The sequence below is a fragment of the Taeniopygia guttata genome, chromosome 9 (assembly GCF_048771995.1).
Source record: "Taeniopygia guttata chromosome 9, bTaeGut7.mat, whole genome shotgun sequence".
NCBI lineage: Eukaryota > Metazoa > Chordata > Aves > Passeriformes > Estrildidae > Taeniopygia > Taeniopygia guttata.
In genome coordinates, this window is record NC_133034.1 from 9676830 (window position 1) to 9701514 (window position 24685).

Sequence of the window (24685 nt, forward strand, 5' to 3'; positions counted from 1 at the left end):
ACCCTGATAGGAGGCACTACCCTAACCAAGACATCCTGCTGAACCAGTGCTCACACAACTGCCAGCCAAGAGGAACAGGCAGGGTGAAAGGCTGAGAGAGGTTCACCTCTATCACACAAGAGTTTGGGTTGGAAGGGGCCTTGACACCCCTCTGGACAGCACTTGCTTGGGGACTTGAGAGACAAGGACACAATTCCTCTCAAGAAAGTAATGGAGAAGATGGATCTATCATCCTATTCCAAATATAAATTAATCTGGTGATCTGCAAAGCACATCAAATGGCACTACAATTATTACCTGGAGGGCTGAGGAACCTTGTCACAGCACACATTACAGTCGAGAGGGCCACAATACAGTATCACCACACCACATCACAAGGCTTCAGGCATCTGCTCCCCTTGTTCTTTAGCCCAACCTTTTATCCCCTCATGTTGATGCATGGCACCTGTGTGCCCTCTGCTCCCTTTGGTGGTTGCTCAGTGCCCCTGGGCACTCCATGGCTCATTGTGTCAGTGCTGCTCACCTGCTGCTCACAGCTGTGCCCATGGGGATGAGGCTCCCACAGCCCCATCCCAATCACCACAAACTCTGTGCCTGCAGAACCTGGCATCTGTCTATGATACAGGACTTCTGGAAGCTCTAATCTGATCCAGAAGAACAAACCACACCAGTGAGCCCATACTTTAAAGGCAAATTTAATCCTGCTTTCCAACTTGACTATGCAGACAGAAATCTGAAGATGTTACACTGCAGTAAAAAGAACTACAGCATAATTCTGTATTTTTTAACCAGAACCTGTTCAATCTACTTAAAGGAACAACTACATTTAGATTTAGCTGTCACTGACATTGTCTACCCCACTATAACAACAAATGTTGAAGCCCCAGATGGGTTAATATTTATGAGAAAGTCAACAGAATATCAAAAGAACAGGAAACAGCATTTCCTGCCAAACTGTCTAAAAGCAGTCATACCATTAGCACTGCACTTTGCTGGCTTTTATTCCTGTTATCTTACAGACAGATGTAAAAGCTAAAAAAAATCTGCTAAGCTGAGCCCATGATAATAGCAACTAGAATGTATTATTCCTTAGTCACGGCTCAATTTTCATTTCTTTTTGCACCCTTATGCCAGAAAAAAGGTATTTGTTAAATTGTCCTTGTTAGCTAATGATAGCAGGATGTGTTTGGCATATAGGCTCTGGGGCATGTCTGGAGCTCTGACACCAGCAAAAAAAGTCAGACAACTCTCTTGCATTATCTTTTTTACTTCACAGATGTTAACAACAACCAGCTGCATTGCGAACTATGCCAGGTGGGTTCAGGACTTGCTGCTGGGATGATGACAGACCCAGTTACACACTGAGCAGCAGACCTTTGTTGTGCATCATAGAGCTTTCACACCTCAGCTTTCAAGCTCTAATTACAAGTAATTTGCTGACTCCCATTCTTGATCACACAAAATCTTCCCCCAAAATAAAGAATCTCAAATTTATTAGCTGAATCCCTGACAGAACTTTTAGGATTAGGAATGGAGATCTTCTGAAACACACACTGAGAAACAGTGGTAGAAAACAGAAACCCAGAAGCCTTAGGGCACAAAGACCAAGCAGAGCAGCCATTATACCTTATTCTAGTACAGCTCAGTACCCGTCATCATGGAATTTAAATGCAAAGTTCTTGTCTTAAAAACCCCCAAACCAGGCATGCCACATTATTCCAAGGAAACTGCTTTTAGCCCTATTTACCTGAGTCAATTTTAAAATATATATAAATCCATTTATTTATTTACACATCACAACATGGACTTGGCTTCCACAGCACGCTTCCTTTAAGGAAGCAGACACGGGAAAAGCTCTTATTTCAAGAAGAGCCACTCAGTACTATTTGAACTATATTTTATCAGGTGAACAGCTATTCAGATAGCACCTATCAATACAAACCCATTGTTCAATGCAGTACCTCACACTAAAGGCAGAAGAGAGGCCTGTCACCAGAGGCAAAGGCTTTCCACTGCCAGTCTGGGGGAGCGAGGCATGGCTGGGCAGAGCAGCACGGGGCAGCTGCCCAGCAGGGGAGGAGCACAGAGATTATCCCCCCGCAGAACTGGCAGGGAACATTCCTGGAAGAAGTGGGTTTTAATGTGGCATGGATGGCAGGCAAAGATAGGGTGCCTGACACAACTGACACACTGTTCCCTGCACAGAGAGGCATTAACAGAGGCTCTGAGACCAGTGGGAGGGGGACACAAAGCACAACAAGGATCCAGGACTGGAAGGGATGAAGGCAGCAAAGCAGGGAGTGGGCAGATGTGAGAATGAAGAAATGAGAGAAAGATAATATTTAACTGCAACATACATGCCATGGCTAGTGGTTTTGAAGGCTTCTCATTGTAAGAAAAACTCTAGGGGAAAAAAAAGGAGATAAACTTCACATTAAGGCATGTAAGATATTGTGTCCCACTGTACCACTGCCCATCCTTATTGCAAGACGACTGGTAACATTCACCTGAAACCCCTCTGCAGTTTTCTCCTCGGTTTTTCTGAGGAAAGAATACATAGAAGGCAAAAATAATTTCATTGCCAACATCTCCAGCCGGCTGGAACTAGCATGGCTACATAAAACCCCCCCAAAACCATCATGCCATCTTCTTCCATTTCCAAACCAATTGGAGTTAAACCACTTGGAGCTGGTGTGTTACATGAGCTCTATTTCTTTCAGAAAGTATACAGAGACATGGAAACAACTGGACATGCATTTGAAATATTAAAAGAAGCAGGTGTCTTCTGAAAGACACCTGAAGAAAAGTAATCATCTACTTTGACTACAATTTTTTTGTTGTTTATATTAGGGATTTCCTAACATTACTGTTATAATTATAATTATTTAACATTACTGTTGAATAAATTGTTATTTGACCAGAAAAGCCAAATTTCTGTTCATGCATCTCCTGGATTCCTGTTGTGTAGGTTCTCTTACAAAACCTCCAAAACAGTTTTCATTGATTCAAGGGAAGCAATGAGGATAAATTCATGCACCACTAAAGAGACCAGTACAATTCAACCCTACTTAATGTTGTACAGCTTCGTTTCCATCAGTGCTTGCGGTTTCAGCTGTTTAATGAAAGGGTGTCAGCAGAACAGAGGCACGATGCAATCACACAGCTCAAAGCAAAAGACAACTGTTACTCGTGTAAAAGGCAACTGTGCCTAAAGTGAGATGCAGCTTTGAACAGGCAGATGCTTTTCAGTAACTTGCTTTCAGAGGAGAGCCGTGCAGGGTATTTAACATCTGCATTGCTTCTGTAATTGCTCTCTATCCACTGCTGGAAGTCCACCTGCTACCCATGAATTGAAGGGGAAGACTGTGTGCCTATATACTGACAACAGAAACACGATGGCTCAGCACATATTTTACTATGCATTGCAAATATGTGAATACAAAAGGTATTCATGCACCACATGCTATTCTAGAATATCAAAGTCTGCTCATTACTGGTTTCAATACTTACTCATCACTCCCTTTCTCTCTGCACACAGAATCAGAGGTATGACCCAGAACTTGTTTTCCCAAGGTCTCTCCCTGTCAACACACCGTTGTTCAGTAGAACAAACTTCTATGTATTTTGTTCCATATAGCTTGAAGTTCAAAGCCACAAAACAGTTCTATCCCAAGGATGGCCAAATTTAGGCCCCTGAACCACTTTTCAGACTTGAGACCACTTGAGGCTAAGTAACAAAAAAAAGAGGAATAAAAGAGAAGCCAGGAAAAAGGCTGTGCACTTGTATCTTCAAAGAGAGACTGAGATTGCTACAAATATCACAAGTTATTTATGGCCTGTGAAATGCAACAGAGGCATTCCTAACAAAAGACATCAAGCCTGGCCTGTGCCATGGTACTTGCACAGCAATGGAGAAATCTCTTTCACAGGCCAGGCTCCAAAGATGACTTATCTGAACAAGCACAGTCCGATCAATAGCCCCCAGGCTGACTTCAGCCCACCACTTTCACTCAAAGACTCAACAAGCTCTGAATCCTTCCTCCTGCACCTTCTCAGAGCATGGAAAGGAGTGCTGTGCTTGCTTCCAAAGGGGAGAGAAGGGGGATGTGGAGGACTGGCACCCTGCCCTCCCTCAAACTGAACGTACATTTTGCAGTGTCTGGGTATAGGCAGCCTTTCCTTCCTCTCTTCTGTTGACTTTTTGGCTCAGATTCCCTCCAGGGCTGCCAGAGCTTGCACAGGACTAAGAGGGAAAGAAGGCAGGGAGTAGAGAGTGGGCAAGGAGGAAGCTGCAACAAGCACCTCACAGCAGAAGAGGCAGAAAAAATAGTTTATGACTTTGTTACACACCACTGTGGCCAGAGGATACCACAGCAGTCTTCCCCCTCCCTCTCCCATGTACTTTTTCTGCCCCAGAGGCTGGCAAACATTCAGATCACAGGAGAATATTCTCACTCTAAAAATACATTTTCTTCAAACCATGCCAACCTCTGCCCCTAAACCACAATAAAAACCCAAACCAGAACAAAGATCACTGCATTTGCATCAAAAGAATTCGCATCAAAAGATAGACATATTAACCCTTAGTTGAAATGTTCTAGGCAGCTTTTGGATAAAATATGCTTCTAGGCCTTGTCTGCAGAGCCATTGTGCTCCCCATGTGGGGAGCTTTTAATTTAGCCCTAGAAAAGTGGAGCCACAAGACACTTAATAGTCCAGAATTTCATTCTTGCCTATAAATTAGCAGTACACTCCTCAAAATCATCAATCTAAACATGGTTACCAAAGCAGGTACATCTAGCTTGGGCAAGCAATACATTTAGATGATGACAATTTAAAAACTAAGATACAAATAGAATAGATTTTCTTTTTGCTATTCTAAACATTCCTAATCACTTCACTTTCAGAGAGAATAAGTCTGTATTACTCTTGTTGATAAATAGCAACACATAAAAAAATGAAGCCTTTTTTTCCCCCTCTATCATATCCAATTCAATTGCATTCATTAAATTTCATTATATCTAAATCATTTAATTTAGGTCAACATGTCAAAGTAACCTAGGATCATGTTTGCTTTAAGTCAGCCAGCATTACTCTCCCACCTGAGCAGCCCGTTTCAGACTCAGTGACAGAATCACCCTCCACTTCCTCCACACTCCATGAAGGAAAAACTACACTGCAATGCTGACAGCATACTAAGCTTCAGTACAATTAATATTATACAACTGCTCAACAGCAATAAGGCAAAGAAAGTCTGGCAGAAAGTTAACTGTTATTTGCTAATGGCTGCATTAGGAATTTAAAATGTAATACAGTGTATTTTTCAACTTCTGGGGTTTCCTTTTTTTTTTTTTTTTTTTTTCCTTTGGGTCTGCAGATAAAACCTTGTTTCACAGAGGCAGCAGAAGACTCTCCTTGGAAGGAGGTACCCATCTCCCTTTCCCCATGTCTTCCTGGGATCCCAATAAACTGCAGTAGCTGCAGTTCACATTGCTGTCTGCACAGTATGGACCCACACACGTCACAAACATATCCAGATTTCCCCATCTGATGTACAAGTTTATAGAACATCTATATTATGTCATCTCAAAACATTACACTGTGTTCCAAAACATGCAGTATTTGGATTCCAGCTGAAAAGTAACTTTAGAGTACCCAAGTAAAGAGGCTGGATGTTTGCTCCCAGTGTAACACTGGGAAAGAGAGGCTGGGCAGCACCACCTACCCCCAAGTGCTCCAAGGGAACTCTCTTCCTGTGTAAAATTTAAGAACAAAAATGCAACATTGACCTCCTCCTGTCTGTATCATGAAGGAAAATCTAATACTAGAAATGACAAGTAATCTACAAAAGATGTATTTAAGCCATGCATTTAGGTTGTGATTACCCATCACTGACATGAAGGAGAAAGAATAATAGACTACTGCCTAGAGCACCCAAACTATAAAATGGAGGAGGGGTAAGGAGACTTGGGAAATTAAAAAATAAAATAAAAAATAAATTAAAAAAATAGAAAAGTAGAAAAAGCCTTCCCAGCTCCAGAAGGCTTCACTGACACACATCACCATCTAACACTAATGCAGCTCAGTGTCCTCCTTTACACTGCTATTTGGAGTCTGTGCTCAGCCCAGAAAGGGACAACATGAACTGAAGTCATTTACACTAAGCAAGCATGCAAAGGACAGGCAGCCTTCAGTTTTCTTACATTTTTCAAGAGAGGGAAACATTTTCCCATGTCAGGAATGAGAGGAGTAGGGGGATTATGAAGCCAGGCAAATTATTCAACCATGTGGGGCAGGGCAGCCTGTGAGGAGGATAAACTTGGCTTTTACTATAGATTTAGTGCATGAACTTGGGCAGTTAGCTCCTGGTGTTTTGTTTTTCTTATCAACAAAAACAGGAATAAAGTTGGCATTTGCTAAAATAAGAATATACAGTTGTTATAAAACAAACAGCAAGTATAATTTAGATTCAGAAAATTATTATTGAGTTCCATGAAATGCAGGGAATCCTAAACTAGAAAGAATATAGACATGACAAGCATGTCTTGGTGTAAAAATCACATCTGTGTCACTACTTCATAGGCCTTTGACCTTATGTTAGAAAAGTTACAAACATGTTTTGACTTCTGGAAGTGACATATGCACTGCAGAATTGCCTGTTATAAACCACAACAATATTAAGCTATCTCTCTGTGTATCCATCCTCCTCCAAAGCCAACACAAGACTTAATTTTCCAGCTTCTATTTGGTATTGATGTTCATTCTCTCTCAAGACCCTTTATTTAACCTCGCAGGCAAAAGGAAAAATGTTAATGCAACTTCTATAAACTGAGAGCATTTTGAGTTACACAAGCTGACTCTACATGAATTTAAAAGAAAAGAGTTAGTCAAGTGACAGACACAAGACAAGATTAAAAACCCCTGCATTTAAATCCAAGTGCCAGGGTCTCCCCACCTCCTAAATGACTGCCCAGGGGTGCACATTAAATGCTTATCTGCACAAGTTATTCACCAACCTGATGAAACTTTCTTGCAGCTCTCTTCGATTCTTTCCTTCGTTTTATCGTCTTCTTCAGCCTCTCCTTCCCCACAAAGTCTTTTCTTTTTCCCCCCATTTTCTCCAATGCTTTTCTTCTTTCTAAACCATTTTCTTCCCTTCTCTGTCTCCACCCTCTCTGAGGCTCTGCTCCCTTATCTCCTTTTCCTCATTTCTGCATCAGTTTCATCCCCAGTGCCAGCTGAAGTTCCCAGAATTGCTCAGAAGCAGACTTTGCCCCTTTTGTCTGCCTGCAGAGGAGGGAGCCTTGCAGCTGGAGAATGTGCAAGTAGTGCATTCTTGTCTGTACCCTTTACTTGATTCACCCTTACATCTGAGCTCCAGCAGCCAGCTGAAAGCAATCAGAGCCTTGCCCGGGCCAGACCAAGAGTTCTTGGGATACCCCAGCTGAAAAACATCTAAAGGATTACTTGTCAGACACTTCAAAACAACAACAAAAAGGTTAATAAAGGAGACTACTTGCAAATAATGTGGGTCATGTGCTTGAGCTAGTAAGGGATGTCACACAGGCTATAAATGAAAGGTAAGTTTTAGAGTATAGATTCATGAACAAGGTTCACAGGTGAATTACAAATATAAACAAGCTATTTAATATTTCAATACTGCACAAGGTCGTTAACATTCTAAATATGCCTGTCAAGTTGTCAGCTCTGAGCAAACCCTAACTTATCTCAAATGCCAAGGCCTGCCATAGCAGAACTCCAGCTCCAGACCTGCAGGAGATTCTCCCTTACACCAGAGTCATGAACAAACTCTCTCAACCACTAGATCAGGATGAGGCTTTCTCTGTATGCACATGCTCTTAAGATGACTGTGAAAAAAAACAGTTTGGGTTTTTTTCACAGAGGAATAGACAAAAAAATCTAGTGGCTGGTGTGTGAAGACAATGACTGTACATCTATGTGCAAGCATACAGAGTCTATTTTGGGTACAACTCATTGTCTTTTTAAATGCAGTACTTGGGTTCACTCTGGACTAACAGAAGACACCAGAACATCCTCAGGGGAAAGGAGTGTTTCACAGTGCAGTTTCTGTCTTTGAAGTAGCTCAGTATCTGTTGTACCTTCTCAACAGATGAGGTTTTCAGTGACACTTCATTCACAACATGCCAGCCCAATCACTTAACCAGAAGAGGCCACACAGAGTAGGCACAGTCCAAGCTCTGGCATCATTATCCAGGTACCAAGGCAGTGGGTGCTCCCTGTGAGGCTGGAAACCAAACATCACTCTTCTTGAGAGACTAAAACACACCACTGCAGTCACAAACCAGTTCATTACCCACACAAAACTAGAAACATACAACCACAATGTAAACAGAGATGTTATTTATTATTTGTAAAGTACATACTACATAAAATACATATGGGAAACTAAGGGGATCTATTCTTTCAGGGAGGAATTAGGGTGGCTCCAGGTGAGGTAAAAAGGAGAGGAACCCATACTGTGCAGAAGAGAGAGCCATGTAATCCAGCCTTCCACGTGAGAGAGAGCCAGTACTGCGGGATTGGACATCACAACTCTGTGCTTGGCTGCAGTGGGATGGAAAGAAACCTTTGCCAAAAAAAAGACACGTGGAGCAACAGCCCAATTCCAGACTGCTATTAACTTGTTTAATGATGGAGAGAGATGAGGAGCAAGACCTGCCACAGCTCTTTTATAAAAACAATGTCACAACACTTTATGTAAAGGAAGAGGACTGCAGCCAGCAGTACTTAGCCAAATTAATTGAGATCTGGAAATAATAGTATAACATGAAGTGCAGTACTAGCTAAGCAGTTAGCAAGCTGATTTCTAGGAAAACTGACTGGCCCATCCCCATTTTAAAAACCTCCAGTAAAATACTGCTGTAGTGACAGACATAAATGAAGCAACAGACATATTAATTTCCCTTTCTTGTGCATGGCTATTCAGCTCCCCTGGGCAGTGGCAGTGAGTGTTCATAAAGCAACTTTCAAACAAGTGTTTTCTATTAGAAGAGACAAAGAATTTCACATCAAAGTTTCAAAATACAATAAATTATTTACCTTCTAGATGACGCTGATCTATTTCACCAGGTAGTTTGGTGTATTGCCATTACTACTTGAAAGCTTGAGTAGGCAATGGAAACAAGCTGAAGTACAGCCATACACCATTAACACCTGATAGCACCACTCCTCCCACCTGCTGCAGAGTTGGGTAATCAATGTAGAATGTGTTGCTTCTGCCAAAACACTGCAGTTACTACCCCCTACCAGCAAGATACATGCGTATATTCCACCTTCAATCTCCTTTTCCACTTTTTATCTTTCAGGGTACTGCAGAAGTTCCTCTCTTATACACCAAACGACAAACATCCTTACTTCTGCCAGCTCATTTTTCCTGATTATAATGGCACCTTCTTTTTTTTACAAACAGATTTGTGTGCTGAACACTAGCAACTATTAAATGAATAAATGAGCAAAAGTAAAGGTGAAGGACACAAAAGAAGAAGCAATCTATATGAAAACAGTAAAGAGCTGTAAGACACAACATTTCACTTTTCTCTAAGATGGTTTAGACATTTGATCCCTGTTCTCCTACTGAACTGAAGGGCTGCACCTAGAGCAGGTGCTGTCCAAATGTTACCAGCAGAAGTCCAGCTGCAACTCAGTACAGGACATACACAAAAGCAGTACCAGAAGGCTTAGTTCTCTGCTCTTTACATGTAATTCTTTACACATTACATGTTTATGCTTTCCCTCCTTTGTAGCTGCCAGTTATTTGCAGACCCTTAATAGCAGCTCAACCAACTTTCAGGACACTCCAACACAAACCAGATTTAGTATAACTGGAATATAAGGTGCTGATACACCCAGAGCAAGATGTGCTGAGAACCAACAGACCCCACTGAATACATCAATTTTTTTCTTTCCTGTGGGAATACTCACTTCTGGTACAAAATATCAGTTGAAATTTAGCCAGAAATTTCAGTTTATGTGGAACTATTTTACAAAAGCAACACAGCTTTACTGCAATGGCTGTGCCATCCCAGCATCCCTGAGTGCAAGGCACAGAGGCTGGAGGGAACCCTAGCACACCTCAGCAGACCTGCCACCCTGGCCTTCTGTGTTACAGATCCAGAGGCAGGACAGAACACCACAGCTCCACCTGGAAGCCCCAAATTGCAACCCTGGTACATCTGCTAGCCAAGATACAATGGTTAATTCTGCTCAATCCAGCTGATGTAGGTAGAAAAGATTTAACCCTGAAGGGAGCAGCTTTATACTCCATCATGAGACCTCAGCATAAGGCATTTTATAAAACTTTGTATTTCAGAGGCAACATTACTGGCAACCTGAAAAAGTATGGTAAAAAGATGGTAATTCCATTAAGTTCCCCAGAGCTGTACATATTCAACACAGCAAGCAACTCAGACTTCAGAACCATTGTGCCTGCTGGTGAATAAAACACATCTGGAAGTCCCTAAGTGATCCCACTGAGCAGTATAACTAAAACCAGAATTTGGTCTGGCATCTTCAAATCTTAACTTCAGTGTCTTTCAAAGACCATCTTTTCAGATCTGACTGTATTTGCCTCAGATATTGCATCAAAAGCCGTGATGAAATCCAGCACCAGTGTATTTCATCAGGCAACAGGAAGTCTCACAGAAGTCTCACAGAAGTGGTAGATGATTTTTGTCACCCTAGAACTGAAGTCTCGATGTTTTAAATACTGAACAAAATAAGGATTGAATAAAATAGAATGTGAATACACGAGGAGTAATTAAATGCTATATTAAGATAGCAGTCTAAGTTTTGTTAGCAACACATTAAAAACACCACCATCCTCTAGGAAACAGACCATCAATTTCAGATTTGCTTCATCAATTTCATTCTGTTTTGTTTCAGCATTCTTGTAGCAAAGGGATAGCAGAGTAAAATACATTGCTAACAAAACTTCATTTATAATACTCCAAGATGCAATGAGAATACAATAGTTTAATGGTACTTGAACTGAAACATTGCCTCTTAGGGAACAGCTACTCAGCACAGTGTCTGGTCACAGCCCAAACCAACCATGATGGTTCCTGGAGGGTTTCCACAAAAACTCCATCACTGTATCCTGTTTGATAATGAGCCAAATTCTGATCTCTGTGCCCAGCAAGTGGGACCATGTAAATCTGTTGGTGGTGCAGTTGTAGAGATGCTTTGGGAATTGACATAGCACACACAACATTTGTGGAAAGTCAGGAGAGACGTGTAACTTCTTCTAAGCTTTCAAAAATCACGAGTTTTGGAATACTTTATGATGACCTTCAAAGCTGACTGTAAAAGCACTTCAAATCTAGTGACGTAAAGAAAACAACTCACATTTGGTGTGGCGGTAACTAGGAACTGTGAATTGACTGCTGTTTCTAAACACAGCAGTCGCTTTAGCACAGCTCTCCATTTGTACTGGGCAAGACCCCTCAAATGATGGAAAATGCCCACAAACTTTATGGGAACTCACTTGCAGAAATGCTTTCTGTTTTATGCAGAAAGGATGTATTACAGCTGTGGGCTGCGGGCTAAACTGATGAGTGATGACCTTTCACTTAAAACTTTCCCTCTACTTCATGAGCTGTCTTGCCTGAAAAACTAGAAAATGAAAATATTTATCTGAATTAAATGATTCACAGAAATTATATGCTTAATCATCTAAAGAGTCATATAAGTCTCATAACACACAGTTTAAAGTCCAAAGGTATCTTAATGTCAAAATGGCTAATAAATGACTCATAAATACCTAGGGATTTGAAAAGGTTCGTGAGCCCTAGCAATTTGCCATCTATGCCTACCAGCTAAGGACTTAGGCACAACTATATAACGGTGGAGATAACTCCACTGATGGAGTTATCACACGGGGCCTGAAGCCTCATGCAGAGCATTTGAAAAGCGAACGCGGGTAGGAAGAACAGGGTGTTCTGTGTTTCCGTGGCATTTGAGGCTCCGTGCGCTGGTTTCCAGCGGAAATCACCGGAGCGCACACGCTTCAGGTAGCGACGGTGACAGCGGGGCCGTGCGGGACCGGCCCGCACGTGACTGTCACACACCGGGCAGCCCGCGCCCGTCCGGCCCGAGCGCCGCGTCCATCCCGCCCCGCCCGCCGCTCCCGGCTCCCGCTGCACCGCCACCGGCACACAACACCGGCCAAAGCGCAGGAGGATGCCGGGCCGCCGGCGGGGGCTGTCAGCGAGGGCTGTCAGGGGGAATGGCAGCGAGGGCTGTCAGGGGGAATGTCGGGGGAATGGCAGCGAGGGCTGTCAGGGGGAATGGCAGCGAGGGCTGTCAGCCGTCGGCCGTGGCGCGGGAGGCGCTGCCCGCGGGCTGCTCCGCTCGGGGCCGGGCGGGCCGGGGCTCCCGGCGCCGCCGCCGCGCTCTCCCCGGAACCGAGCGCGCCTCGCAGCCGGGCCGGTGCCCGGTGCCCGGTGCCCGGTGCCCGGCGGCGCTGCCCCGCGCACTCACCCGCAGCTGCAGCCGCCCGCTGGCGGCCGCGGCGGCCGCGCTGTGCCGCAGCTCCGCCGCCTGCCCCGGCCGCAGGAGGCTCCGCGTGAAGCGCCGCGTCCGCTCGCCGGCCATGGGCGCCGGCAGCCCCGCGCTCCGGCCGCCGCTCCCCGCCCGGGCCGCGGCGCCGTCAGGAAGCGGAACTGGGGGTTTCCCCGCCGCTCCCCCCGCGCGGGGGAGGTGTGCGGGGCGGGGGCCGCCCGCCGACCCTCCCCGGGCCGGCGTCGCGCCCCCGCCGCCCGCGCTGGCCATGTGCGCGGCGGGGCAGCGCCGGCCCGAGAGGCGCCGCGGGCACGGCCCGGCCGCTGCGAGCGGCTGCGCACCGGGAGGTACGGGGGGCTCCGGGGGCAGCCCGAGCCGGGCCGGGCAGCCGCACCGCTTCCCGCCCGTGTGCTCGCCAAAGGATGCTCTCCCGGCGAGGCTGCGGGTGGGCTCCGCACAGGAACAGCTGCTCTTGGTGTTAGCCGCGTGCTAAGGTGGGAACGCGGCTCAGCGGGTGAAACCGAAGTGGTGACCAGGTTTCACGAGAAATCCACTCTCTGGTCATCACCACCGTCCGCTAAGCTCTTAGAAAGAATCCTCCAAGCAGCGCCGAGAGCCTGCACAGATCAAGGCTGTATGTCTCCCAGTCCTTCTGCCATCCCTCTCTTCACCGCGGTAAACTCAGCCGATCCACTATTAAGTTTAGCCATTTAAGCCCACAGAAGTTACACAATAGTCACAGTTCTCCCAGCCCCCAGCACAGCGATCACACTTTCTGTTAGGAGGAATACAGCTTTATGCCTTAACACTAAAGCTGCAACGTGGAGAATAAAGGATTGCCGTGAGAGCAGGATCTTAATTTCTTTGCCCAATAATACTTACATTCTCCTCTGTAATGCAGAGTTTTTTCTCCAGTTAGGAGAAAAGGGAAAGGAGGTAACCATGAGAGATAACACACCTGAGTGCATGGAAATCCCTTAAGAAAAGATTGAAATAAAACCCGGGCAACTTCAGGTGGAACGCCTGAAGGGCAACACTGCAGTACACATGTGAGGGCAACAGCTGAAGCTGCAAAGGTGCTAAAACACAAAACCCAACAGAGTCAGTTAACATTTAGCTAGATTTTGCATTAGGGAATTAAGTGTTGCAAGAACTCCTGGATTAGGCCCTTGCCCAGAAGCACCGTGTGTGTTTTGAGGTAGCTGTCTGTAAGACACGGCTGATTGCAGTGTGGTACAAATTCACTGCAGCCTCCTCATGGCTCCCAGTTCTGTTCTCCAAGCTTACTGTAGATACCAAAGGCAGCAATGATAAGAGAGTTTAACTATTGCTCTGCAATGGAAATGTTTCCCCATAAAGTGAATTGTCTGAAGAGTGCTCCAGAATGGGCTTAAAACAAGTAAATTCTCTAGTCTAGCCAGGCAACAGGTGCTACATTGTAATATCTTGGAGATGACATTTGTTTGAAGCTAAAGCTCAGTAAGAAAATACTACTGGATTGGAAAAGATTTCTTGAGAAATTTGACACAAAAAGCTACTGTGAGATGGAAAAGGAGATTCAATTCATTTTGCAAACAATCCATATAAGGCTCATTTTAGGAATGCAGCCTGATGTTGCAAAGAAACAAAAAAGAAGAGTAAGTAGCCTCAGAGACTAGGGAAGCATTCTGCCTCAACACAAGGATGTAATTTAGAATAAATTCGACTGTAATTTATTGCAGAAAGCAAAGAAAACACACATTGCATATGTGAGAAAGTACAAAGAAAATGAATGGTTTCTTCCATTCAGTACATACATGTACATTCTGAAAAATGGTTTTAAGAAAATCATCACCATAAAGCAGACCAAAAATGTCCAGCCATCCCCGTCTTTGGGCACACTACTGCTGCTCCTGCTCAGATGTGGTCAGCTCTGTGGTCAGGCAATAGCAGCCTGTGCTCCACAATACTTCTCCCTTCACAACTGCACGTGGGCAAGCTGGGGTTGAGTGAATATGCAGATACTTGTCAGTGAGCATTTGGCTGCTGAAATGTATTAGTAGACATCAAGAAGTAAAAGAGCCAGCTGTTTCTACACCACAAACATTTTTAAGCCTGCAGGGAAGGAAGAAATATCCACAAATACTCAAATAATGAGAAAAAAAAGGCAGTAGGATTAAATAGAACACATTTTTTATGATCATCCTTCTAAGTAAACATTCAGGGATAGTCTAGGAAAGGGCTATGCCCTTTGACTCTGTCTAAGACAAGCTGAGTCTCTCAAATTGTCACACACAGTGCAAAGCACAACTGTCCGGGATTTTACATGCATGTGGTTGTTTTCCAAAATCTCTTATGCAAGAGTAACTCTTTGGGTGTGTTCCACAGTTCTTCTGTATTTCAGAAGTTCTTTGGTTTTCAGATTTCAGTCAGTTGTTGCACAAGGCCACTGCACTCCCTAAGAGGCGTTCCATTTGATTTTGGGTACCCCATAGTGTGGTTCTGCTAAAAAGGTATATATGCTATAAGCTGCTAGTTCTCCACATTTAAATACTGTTACCTTGATAAACACATATTTAGCATTAGTAAAATAGCAGCAACAGCAGAATTGTAACTTTGGATATCCAATTGATCTAGGACTAGACATTTTGATTTACAGAAACAAGTCATTCTTAAAGCATGACTTTGAAGCCTATTCCTACAACTACTTAAGGTTGCCCCTGAGAGATGGAGGATATAGCATCACTGGTGGAGAGCAATTTCAGCACAGCATAAAATGGCTGGCAGCAACTGTTTGGACTGGGTTTCACACTCAAAGTTGGCTTTGGATCTGGAACACTTTTTTTCAAATTTCAAGAATGTTTGGGAAAATTTCATTTCACTACCACTGCTAATCAGAAGCAAAACCCTTCAATTTGCAGTTGCATTAAATAGCAAGACCATGGGAGTCTTGTCTCTGTTTAGCAAGACTGTGAGTTTGCGGGCCCCAAGTTGGGCAACTCCCTGGGGGTTCCCCTGGCAGGGGAGACCCTCCTGGAGCAGTTTTGTGTCAGGAACGAGAGATGCATTGGACTTTTTCGGTCTTCAGCTTCTGTTTATTGTTATCTTATCAAAACTTCAGCACACTGTCTGCACCAGACTCTGCATGCAGGAAAAACAGCACAAAAATGGCTAACAGCCTCATGTTGCAAGGTCTTTTATGTCTGATCAAAAATTAAGCTACCCAATTAAGAAGTGACATCTAAATTATTTTCCTTTCTACTCCAATAACTGACCCCTAAAGACCCGCAATGCAGATTTTTCTACCCAATTACAAGATACCACCTAAACCCAAGAAGAAAGAGGAAGAAAAAGAAAGAAGAAAGGATCTCAAGACAATACCGTATATCCTCCATCTTGAACCCATCTGTGACATACTAAAAATCCTAAAACCTAAATTTCTCACCCATGTGACATACTACACTACTCTCTACAAGCTCTACAATCTATTTCACACTTTTGTGGTTTCTAGTTTACCTTGAGGCTTTGGAAGTTTCTCCATGAATAAGGGTCAAAGTCAGTGCTCCCCTGGGGTCAGGACATCCTAGAGCAGACAGAAAAATATTCCGAGTGCCCTGGTTTTCCACAGCCCTGGTTTTCCACACAAGATCATGAAAACTATTTTCTTTTACAACTGTGTATGAGCTTGAATAGTCAAAAGTTCCATTTTCTCACAAATGCATCAAAGAATTGACTCCCTTTCCCCCTGTGGCCACTTCCCCCAGGCTTACAGCAAAACAAAAGATAGTGATACTGTTTAGGTTTGCTTCTTTAGCATGTTTGGTAATCTAACATTTCTAGAACTGCCTTTTGAAGAAAATCACAGAAATCTGGCATTTTATATGTCTGTACTGGCACAACTTACCCAATATGCATTAGTTTTCTAACAGAGACATCCAGCTTTGTTTAGTTCATGCCAACAGGTTACTCAGAAGTGTATTTAAACATTTTACCTAAGTTTTCTTTGTCCTTGGAATGTTCATTAATTTGATTAGTGAAAAAGTTCTTTCTTATACCATTAAGCTGGTGCACACAAGCATTCAAGACATTTTTTTCATTTTTTTCACACCTTCCCCCACCCCTGCTTCTTCTGCCCCTGACCACAAATGCATTTCTATCTTATTATCAGCACACACTAACTGCAAAGTGAAACTAACTGCTGTGTTTTTTTATCATCTGAGCTGCAAAACCCCCAAAACATACTCTAAAGTATAGCTTCATTTTCTCTTGGGCTTTGAACACTTTCCTGTGTGCAATGTAAAGAATTTCCCTGTCTGTGAGAACTCCTTAGATTCTAGGACAGTTTTCAGTTGTCACTAAATGCTGATGCAGATGTTTGCTGCACGGAATTTGGGAATCTCCATCACTACTAATAGCACAAGAAGGTTGACTCCTTTAACATGATTCTAAATGCAAGTGCCTTTTACATTGGTCCAGTAACTCAGAAACTTTTTAGTCTTCACTATTCACTTCCCAGGTAATTGCCACTCCATCTGGTTTGTTACAAATTGCAGTGTTGCACAGTCTTTAATTGTTCTGCCACCTGCAGAACATGACATCCCGCCTGCTCACAGGCACCTGCCCTGCACAGGACGACCGTGGTTGCTCTGGAGCACAGCTCAGCCTGCCCAGGCACAGCCCTCCCCCAGCCCTGAGGAGAGCTGCCTCCACAGCTGATACTGCCCTGCATCTGCATTGCTTCATCTCACCGTGGATGAACTCAAATTCGAGGTGATAGATCTGTTGGAAGTTTAATGTGTCATAACACAAGATAGCAACAGAAGGAAATTAAAACTTGCAAACACCAAATACATCCTTCAACACTCAAATTAAAAACTGCAAAAGTAATACTCTTGCATGTGCCTTTAATATCTACACATACAGGCCCACTCTGCTGCAAAGGTTACACTCTGTGAAAATAGGCTTATAGCATAAAGGATATTAAGAAAAATAAGATTCCAGCCCTTTTATTTACCCTTAGAGAAAGGGTAGCTGCCTCAGTAGAAGCACACTGGCATCAGTGGGGCTATTTTAGCAAGGCAAGTAAGACGGTCACGGAGTGGCTCTAAATATTTCAAGCTTTATGCTATGACCTAGTCTGTGAATGCATATAAATTTAACTATTTCTGCTAGATTTGTGAGGATGTAGGCTCATCACTGAGGAGCTACAACTGATGGATCACACTGGACTTGTTTTTATTAATCAATTAACACATGTATGTCTTTAATGAATCAGGATCAAGTTGGTAGTTAAGTGTAAATCTCAAACACTGGGCAAACAGTGCTTTTATCCTTTTTATAAATTCTTCTTATTAGAAAACACACTGGTTGTAGAAGACAGGCTGTGTCATTATTTTACATGTTCAACAAGGTCAAAATGTATTTCCTTAATTATGGAATATCATACCTGACCTCATGATTCATTACAATGCCAGGGCAGAATTCTAGTCTTTCTAGAGAGTTAAATGCAAGAAGTTGAGAAGAACAGAACACTGCAGAGTTAAAAAAAAACCCCAAAAAAACCCAAAACAAACCCCCCAAAAACACCTCCATATTTAAAGACCTCCAAAGTACTCAAATACACATTTTAAATGAAAACAAAGATGTATATATATTTAATGTTTTCTCTGACCAGGGCATGCAATCACATAAGCAGCCAGAAAATCCAGTATGTCTTGTGGATCTGAATTCATTCATGCTTTGAACTCTAGAGGTAAGCTCCTCTCCCATCCCAACACCCTTAAATTTAACACTACAAGAAGCATTTATTCATCCAAACCAGTTTCTTTAGGGTAATGTGTTTTTGCAGTGTGAATAGGCATGAAATTTACTGCCAGTTTTTATGTGGCATGATTTTAAACCTGAGAGGGCACTACCTAATGGTTAAGGCAATAATCTGGACACTTGTGTTGATCTCTATTCTGCAGGATTTTTCTTCTGTATCTGACTTTTCTCTAGAAGATGGGAAAAACGGTATCCTCACCATAGGTGTAATATAAAGGGTCTCAAATGTTTAGTTCACAAGATCCAAATGAATAACAAAGCTATTTATGGCTATATGTAAATCATTGTAAGAACAAAAATAATTAATACTAATTTAAGTGGTAATTTTAAGCTATTAGTCTCATTCAGAGCTGGAGTTTCACAAAAAAATTTCCATCTAGATATTGTATTCCATTTTCTGGTCAGCTGTATATTTCACATTAACCATCCTCCTAATAAACAGTTTCAGTACTTTCCCTTTTACTATGGTGCTGTTTATAAAGCATCCAAACACTGCATTCAGACCAGCATTATAAATACCTAGCTGGAACATACAAAAAAAAAGTTTTTTTCACTTCAGCTGTGCAAAGGCAAACCTTTGAATTTGTGACAGCTGTATTAGCCTCTTAGGAGAAGATTCACACATGGATTTAAGCACCTTTATGGAGCAGAAGCATTACTCAGTGATTCATGAGACACTCATCCTGTAAGTGCTCTGGCACTCACAGGAGCACAGACATCGTTAAGTACAGAGTGCTTTTCTTAAGTGTGCAGAAAATAACAAGTTTGGTGTTTAAACCTTTCTCTCTGCAAAGCTGTTATGAATTCTCAAGCATGGCAGCACTGAGCACTGCAGCTCTTCCAAGAGCCATTCTTCACATCCCCTCTCTGCCGAGTCATCAGATTCATTTTGGAAATTCTCATAAAATTCTAGCATGGAAGTTGCAAGGAAAATCACGTCAAATCAATTTCAGCTTAATCTTAATCACTGGATGATTTATATGTCCTCAATTTCCAAATATGATTCCATTATCAATTACACTAAACATACATTGCTGAGAGGCTCCATTGGTATGACTGATGCAATGTCATGCACGATTTAATTGTGACACCAGCCCTCTTGTAAATAGACTGAGGTCCATTGTCACAAAAACCAGATCTCTGTCATGTTTTGCATTGGTGAAAGTGCACATAATCACAAAAATTAAACTACAGCTCAAGCAGCCTTTTCCCTTTTAAAGTAGAAACTCTCTGTTCCATGTAGCACTTGACAAGTGTGCATCATTAGAACCACCTCTCTAGTTTAAAAAATTGGCAGAAAATTTAAATATAAAATAGCAGAAGCTTAAGGTAATTCTCTCTGATCACAGTTTTAATTTAGGAATATTCAAAGCATCTTGAAGCTTCTAGTTAAGTGCTCCACCTGCACATTTTTCACTGTACTTATAGATGATACTAAGGGCAAGATTAATTGTCTTCATGCTTTTAATTCTCATTTTCATGTCCCATACCTCAATAGCACATACTCTTCTTTCACAGTAAGCATATTTTACCATTTGTGGAAGTCAACCAGGTCAAGATCCTGACCTTTCCGTTTTTAAATGCTGTTTTTCCATTATACTCTATACAAAGTGTACTTGGCATTGAGAATTGCATTCCAGGATCCTCTTTTTTCTTTTCTAAACACATAGTCTGCTTGATTTTTCTGCTGCTTGAAATGATTAATAGGATGGGTCTTGTGACCTCTAAATTTAAATTTTAAAATGTATTTGGCCTGCTACTTCACAGGTAAAAATTTCCAATGAAAAAGAACTGACATGAGAATTGAATGTAACCATTGTTTAATGGGTAATCCTCCTGGGTGAAAGCGGAATACTTTGTCACATTTTCCTTTTTTAAAAGCAGATGTTGCACAATTTTTTTTTTCCTGCTGAAAATACAGAAGACATAGATGATGAGAACTGTGGTATAAAACAATGAACAGCAAAACCAGCCAACATGACTTCTGCCAAAACTCTTGGGCACTGCATATATACAGAGAGTCAACTCTTTAGAAAAGGAAGACATAACTATAACCAAGAATGAAGCAGGTAACAGGAATAAGACAGAAAGCCCATTATATATTTCAGTCATTTTTATAAAGGCAGACACAGGTTTCAATTCAGTCCAGTTTAAAGCAGGAGGAAGTAAAGGCTGAACCTACTGCTGCCCCTTTCTTTTTGGTGGTTTGTTGGGATGCAGCAACATACCTATAGCAATGTACAGCTGCCACAGTGGGAAAGCAGCTGCTGGAGAAAAAAGGAAAGAAGATTAGATGCTGGAGTTCATAGTCAGAGCACTCAAACTGTGGAAGAGGTTGTTCAGGAAATGCATCCACCAGCTTGCACATCCCTAAATACAGCCAGGAACATCAGTGAGTGGCCTCTGCCCTTATCCTTGACTTCCTCCCACCACCCTGCCTGCACAGGAGGAGGAATTGTCCTCAAATGTCACAGGAAAAGCAGAGGCCTTTCCTGTGCTCCCTCTTAGACTCTTGTTCTGTTGCTGTGCTGGAAAAGTGAGTAGGAGCCACAGCAGCAGCCCCGTCCCTACCACAAACACTCCCACGCTGGCTCTCAAAGCCTGCTTCTTGAAGTGGAAACGTGCTCACATCATGTGGCTTTGGGGTAAGTTTTGCCTCTATTTCCACTCTTGCCTCTCACACAAAGTCATTGAAATCACTTTTGGTTTCACTTCATGAACAAACACTCACAGTGAGATCAAATCTTCTCACCTTCTTTGCCACCAGAATGCAGAAAGATTTAAGATGCGTCCCACAACCCCTCTGAAACCTTGTCTGGACACTGCAAGAACACTATAGCCAGGGCTGATTTAGTTGTGGAAAACACTCAGATTGATGTAATCTGGCTCTTTATAAAACATCCAGGGACTTGAATTTTCCAAGTTAGAATACTCTTGGGCCCACTCCCGCTTCTGAGTCAGAAGGGTTGAACAAAGTGCTACACCGTAAACATGAGTCAGAAAAGAGATGTAAACAAGTATTCTGAAATTTACTCTCTAGAGGTTTAGTTTTGCTAAAATTTACTGCTTTCTTCTTCACTTACAAGGGAACTTGTGGAATAAGAAAAAGGAGATAGTCAACTTGTCCTCCCTCTGTCCTATTCAATGACAAACAGGAAAAATCCTAAAACCCGTCAAAAGCTCACACGGATGCATTGGCAGGAGAAAGAGGGGGAAATGTCATCCTTGAAGTATAAACTGTTTGCTTATCAGCTGATTGTAATCAATTTATGTAAGTGAAAATCCAGAGTTTAATCTAGTTTCTTCGACTATAAGAGCTACCTCTGGGTCCAATTTGCTTGCACCACATAAAGTTTGTGTGCCCTCCAGCAATCACTTGATATTTACAAACAGCAATACTAGAATGGCAATAGGTTTACTTTAAATTTAGACACTTAATAAACTAAAAATAATCGTATTTTAAACAAAAATCCTTTTCACCTATCCAGCAACAAGGCCAATTCGAGGTCAAGCTCAGATTGTAACTTGTATGATGTCAATTAAAGCAGCAGGTTATATGAGCATACTCCACATTGGAAAATCAAATGTCTTCTTTCTGATGGATTTCTTGAATCTTTGGAGTGTATCACAAAATCTATAAATAGAAGTTCTAATACAAAACAGAGTACAAAAATACTAATTATTAGAAAGTGATTTGTTATGAAATGAGAGCACAGATGGATACCACAGCTACATAACATCCAATGGAGAGAGCTACCCATGGAGACCAACTAAAATCTGAACAGGAATTTCTGCCAGCATCAGTCAATGTAAAATAATTCTGCCCCTCTGTTGCTGTCTGTAGCAATGACAGGTGCCAAGACATCTCTCCTCTTTCTGTACTCATAAATAAACACATTCAACAAGATGGAATAAGAAGTTACTCTGCTTAGGGTAACTCTATATACTCAATGTAACCAGAGAAGAGTGTTAAAAGCTGTCCTGCAGCTGTACTCTGTAGCTGTTATCAGGTTCTGGCTTTTACTTGATGGTAACAATACATCATGTTATTGAGACTGACCAAATCTCATTAAAGTTCATGGGACTAAATCCACTAATTTTACCAGACTTTGACATTCTCCCCTGCAAAAGCAAGAAGGACCTCCTAACTTACTACTGAAGTACATCTTTAACATGAGGGAAAAACTCTCTCCTGAAGTGTACACATGTTCTCATTCAACTTCCATAGATTGATTAATGTGGCAGAGAGGAAAGATGCATATATTACATGTAAGGGCAGACTTTTACAGCAATTACCACCTCCTTTTTTCTGTATGATACCTTTTACTTTACCATCCGTGCAGTGGAACACAGAGCCGCTCATTTCCCCAGGTGCAGAAACTTAAGTTTAAAAGAAAGCCTTCCCTCCCTGTCACCTCTACAGTGGAAACAGTCATGTGGGGTATTCTTGGCCCACCTTCTGCCTTCAACATGCCATGATAGTTAACCATCTGTTTTTTAAACTTTCCTTACTGCTACCGTTATGTGACATGTCCCTGTAGCCTCCAGGCCCAAATGAGGTTCCACTACAGACCACTGTCCCTCATTCGTTTATAAGGCAATAAACCACTGGGAATGACTCATGGGTGGATCAGAGACAAGCAAATAGAAATTCTACTACCCACATTTGGAGAGTTGATGGGACAGGAAAACTGGAAATGCTTTGGCACTACAAGCAGCAGGTAGAGATCAGAGCAGGTGCCATTGTCATGAGCAATGATTCTTAAAAGAAAACTATAGTCAGAAAGCTGAAAAAAATCTAACTTGAAATGTGTCACACATAAAAGATAAGTGAAAACACCAGAAAATGCAAGTATTACAGTCTGCATTAGTGCACTGCCTGGGACTTGATACTGCAGATTCATAAAGGCATTTACTGTGTGTGTAATTCTCCTAGAGCAGTGGGCTCATTAGGCAGATATCATGACCTAAAAGTCAGTCTCTAGCATCAGCATCTGCCTACATGATAGACTGTCCAGGTGACTTTGGCTGCATCTCTGGGCCCATCACAATTAGACTACTGCTCTGTTTTCTGAGCTGCTCCATTTTCCTTTAGGCCATCTCTTCAACTTTGGAATAAGACATTTCTTCCTTGCTCAGCCAGAAGATCTGTAATACTTAATAGTTCCTTTGAGGGATAATAACAAAAACATCAGGGGCTAACATCAGGATTGCTTTTATGACTATTTAATATTTATTTATGACTAGTGCTACATTAATAATTACAACTCCCTGAATTCCCAGTTTAACATGCAGGGAGTCCCTGACTGTGTCCTTAAATGCTGTTTTATGTGGACCCCAACAATTTAAAATTTCTAGGCCCTCCTTCTCATCACCTTACATTTACACAGAAGTGCAATGATGCATGTAAATCAGACATAACACATGCCATAAACAAAAAAATAGGGATGTTACAGTCATTCCCTCCCTATAGATACACAGTGTAAAGTCCCTCTTTAAAGCTCTATCCCTACCCAGATTTCACTTGGGGGGGTGACACTTGAGCTTCTGCTAGCTGATTAGTCACAGGTGGGAGATAAGCTTTGTCCCTGCAAATGATTTCCCACCTATAGTGAAAGTTAAAATTAGATGATTAAACAAGAAAGAATATTAATCCATTAATCCTAAAAGCCCAATTCACTTGTCATTATTTGTTCCATTTTACATTCTCTTTTTTTTACATCAACTTACCTCAGATTAGGCAAGGAAGCCTTTATGTGGAAAAGATGTAAGGGTATAGGGGTCATAAGAGTTTACATCTTTTTTGGAGGCAGGGTGAAGGATATCTGCAAGGCTTAGTGTTATGTCTTTTTCCTCCACATACCTTCTGCCTTCTTGTCTTCCTGGACTAAACTCTCTAGTTTTTCTCATCACTGAGAGATCTGCCCTCACAGTAACATCACCATCCTGGTGCTTCCATTGAGGTGTGAGACTCCTGCATCTTTCTGCTGCTTGGCTGGTTACTCTCCTTTTTCCTGTTTGAGTACTCAATTTATCTGAAATGCAATGTTTTGGACTGAATATCAAGTGGTGAATTTCAGACCATTTATTAAATGTCTGAATATTCTGGTTTTCTACATCAAAGTACTGCAATCCTTCCCTGCACAGCATAATCTACAAATGTTAATAGACCAACTTTGTTCTACTCTTATGTCAGTAGCCAAGAGATATATTACAGTTAAGCTGAGGACAGCTTTCTCTTGAAATTTCCTTCTGTTTTAGCAAACCAATTGACACCTGACCTTTGGACAGTTTTCAGCTGGTCCAGCTGGTACTTTCAGCTGGTACTCAGCTAATGATGATT

The 24685-nt window shown here is 42.2% G+C and overlaps 1 protein-coding gene across 6 annotated transcripts in view; it reads right to left on the reverse strand.

Moving 5' to 3' along the window:
* The window catches only part of DOCK10 (dedicator of cytokinesis 10), a 144253-nt gene extending 131019 nt beyond the window's left edge, over window positions 1–13234 (reverse strand). For 5 of the 6 annotated variants that reach the window (XM_072933220.1, XM_072933222.1, XM_072933221.1 and 2 more), the window contains exon 1: window positions 12520–13234. In XM_072933220.1, coding sequence (XP_072789321.1) covers window positions 12520–12810 — 291 coding nt within the window. In that variant the 5' untranslated portion in view covers window positions 12811–13234. The remainder of the gene's footprint in view (window positions 1–12519) is intronic. The other variant, XM_030280042.4, reaches the window with a different exon arrangement.
* Between the last annotated feature and the right edge of the window lie 11451 nt (window positions 13235–24685).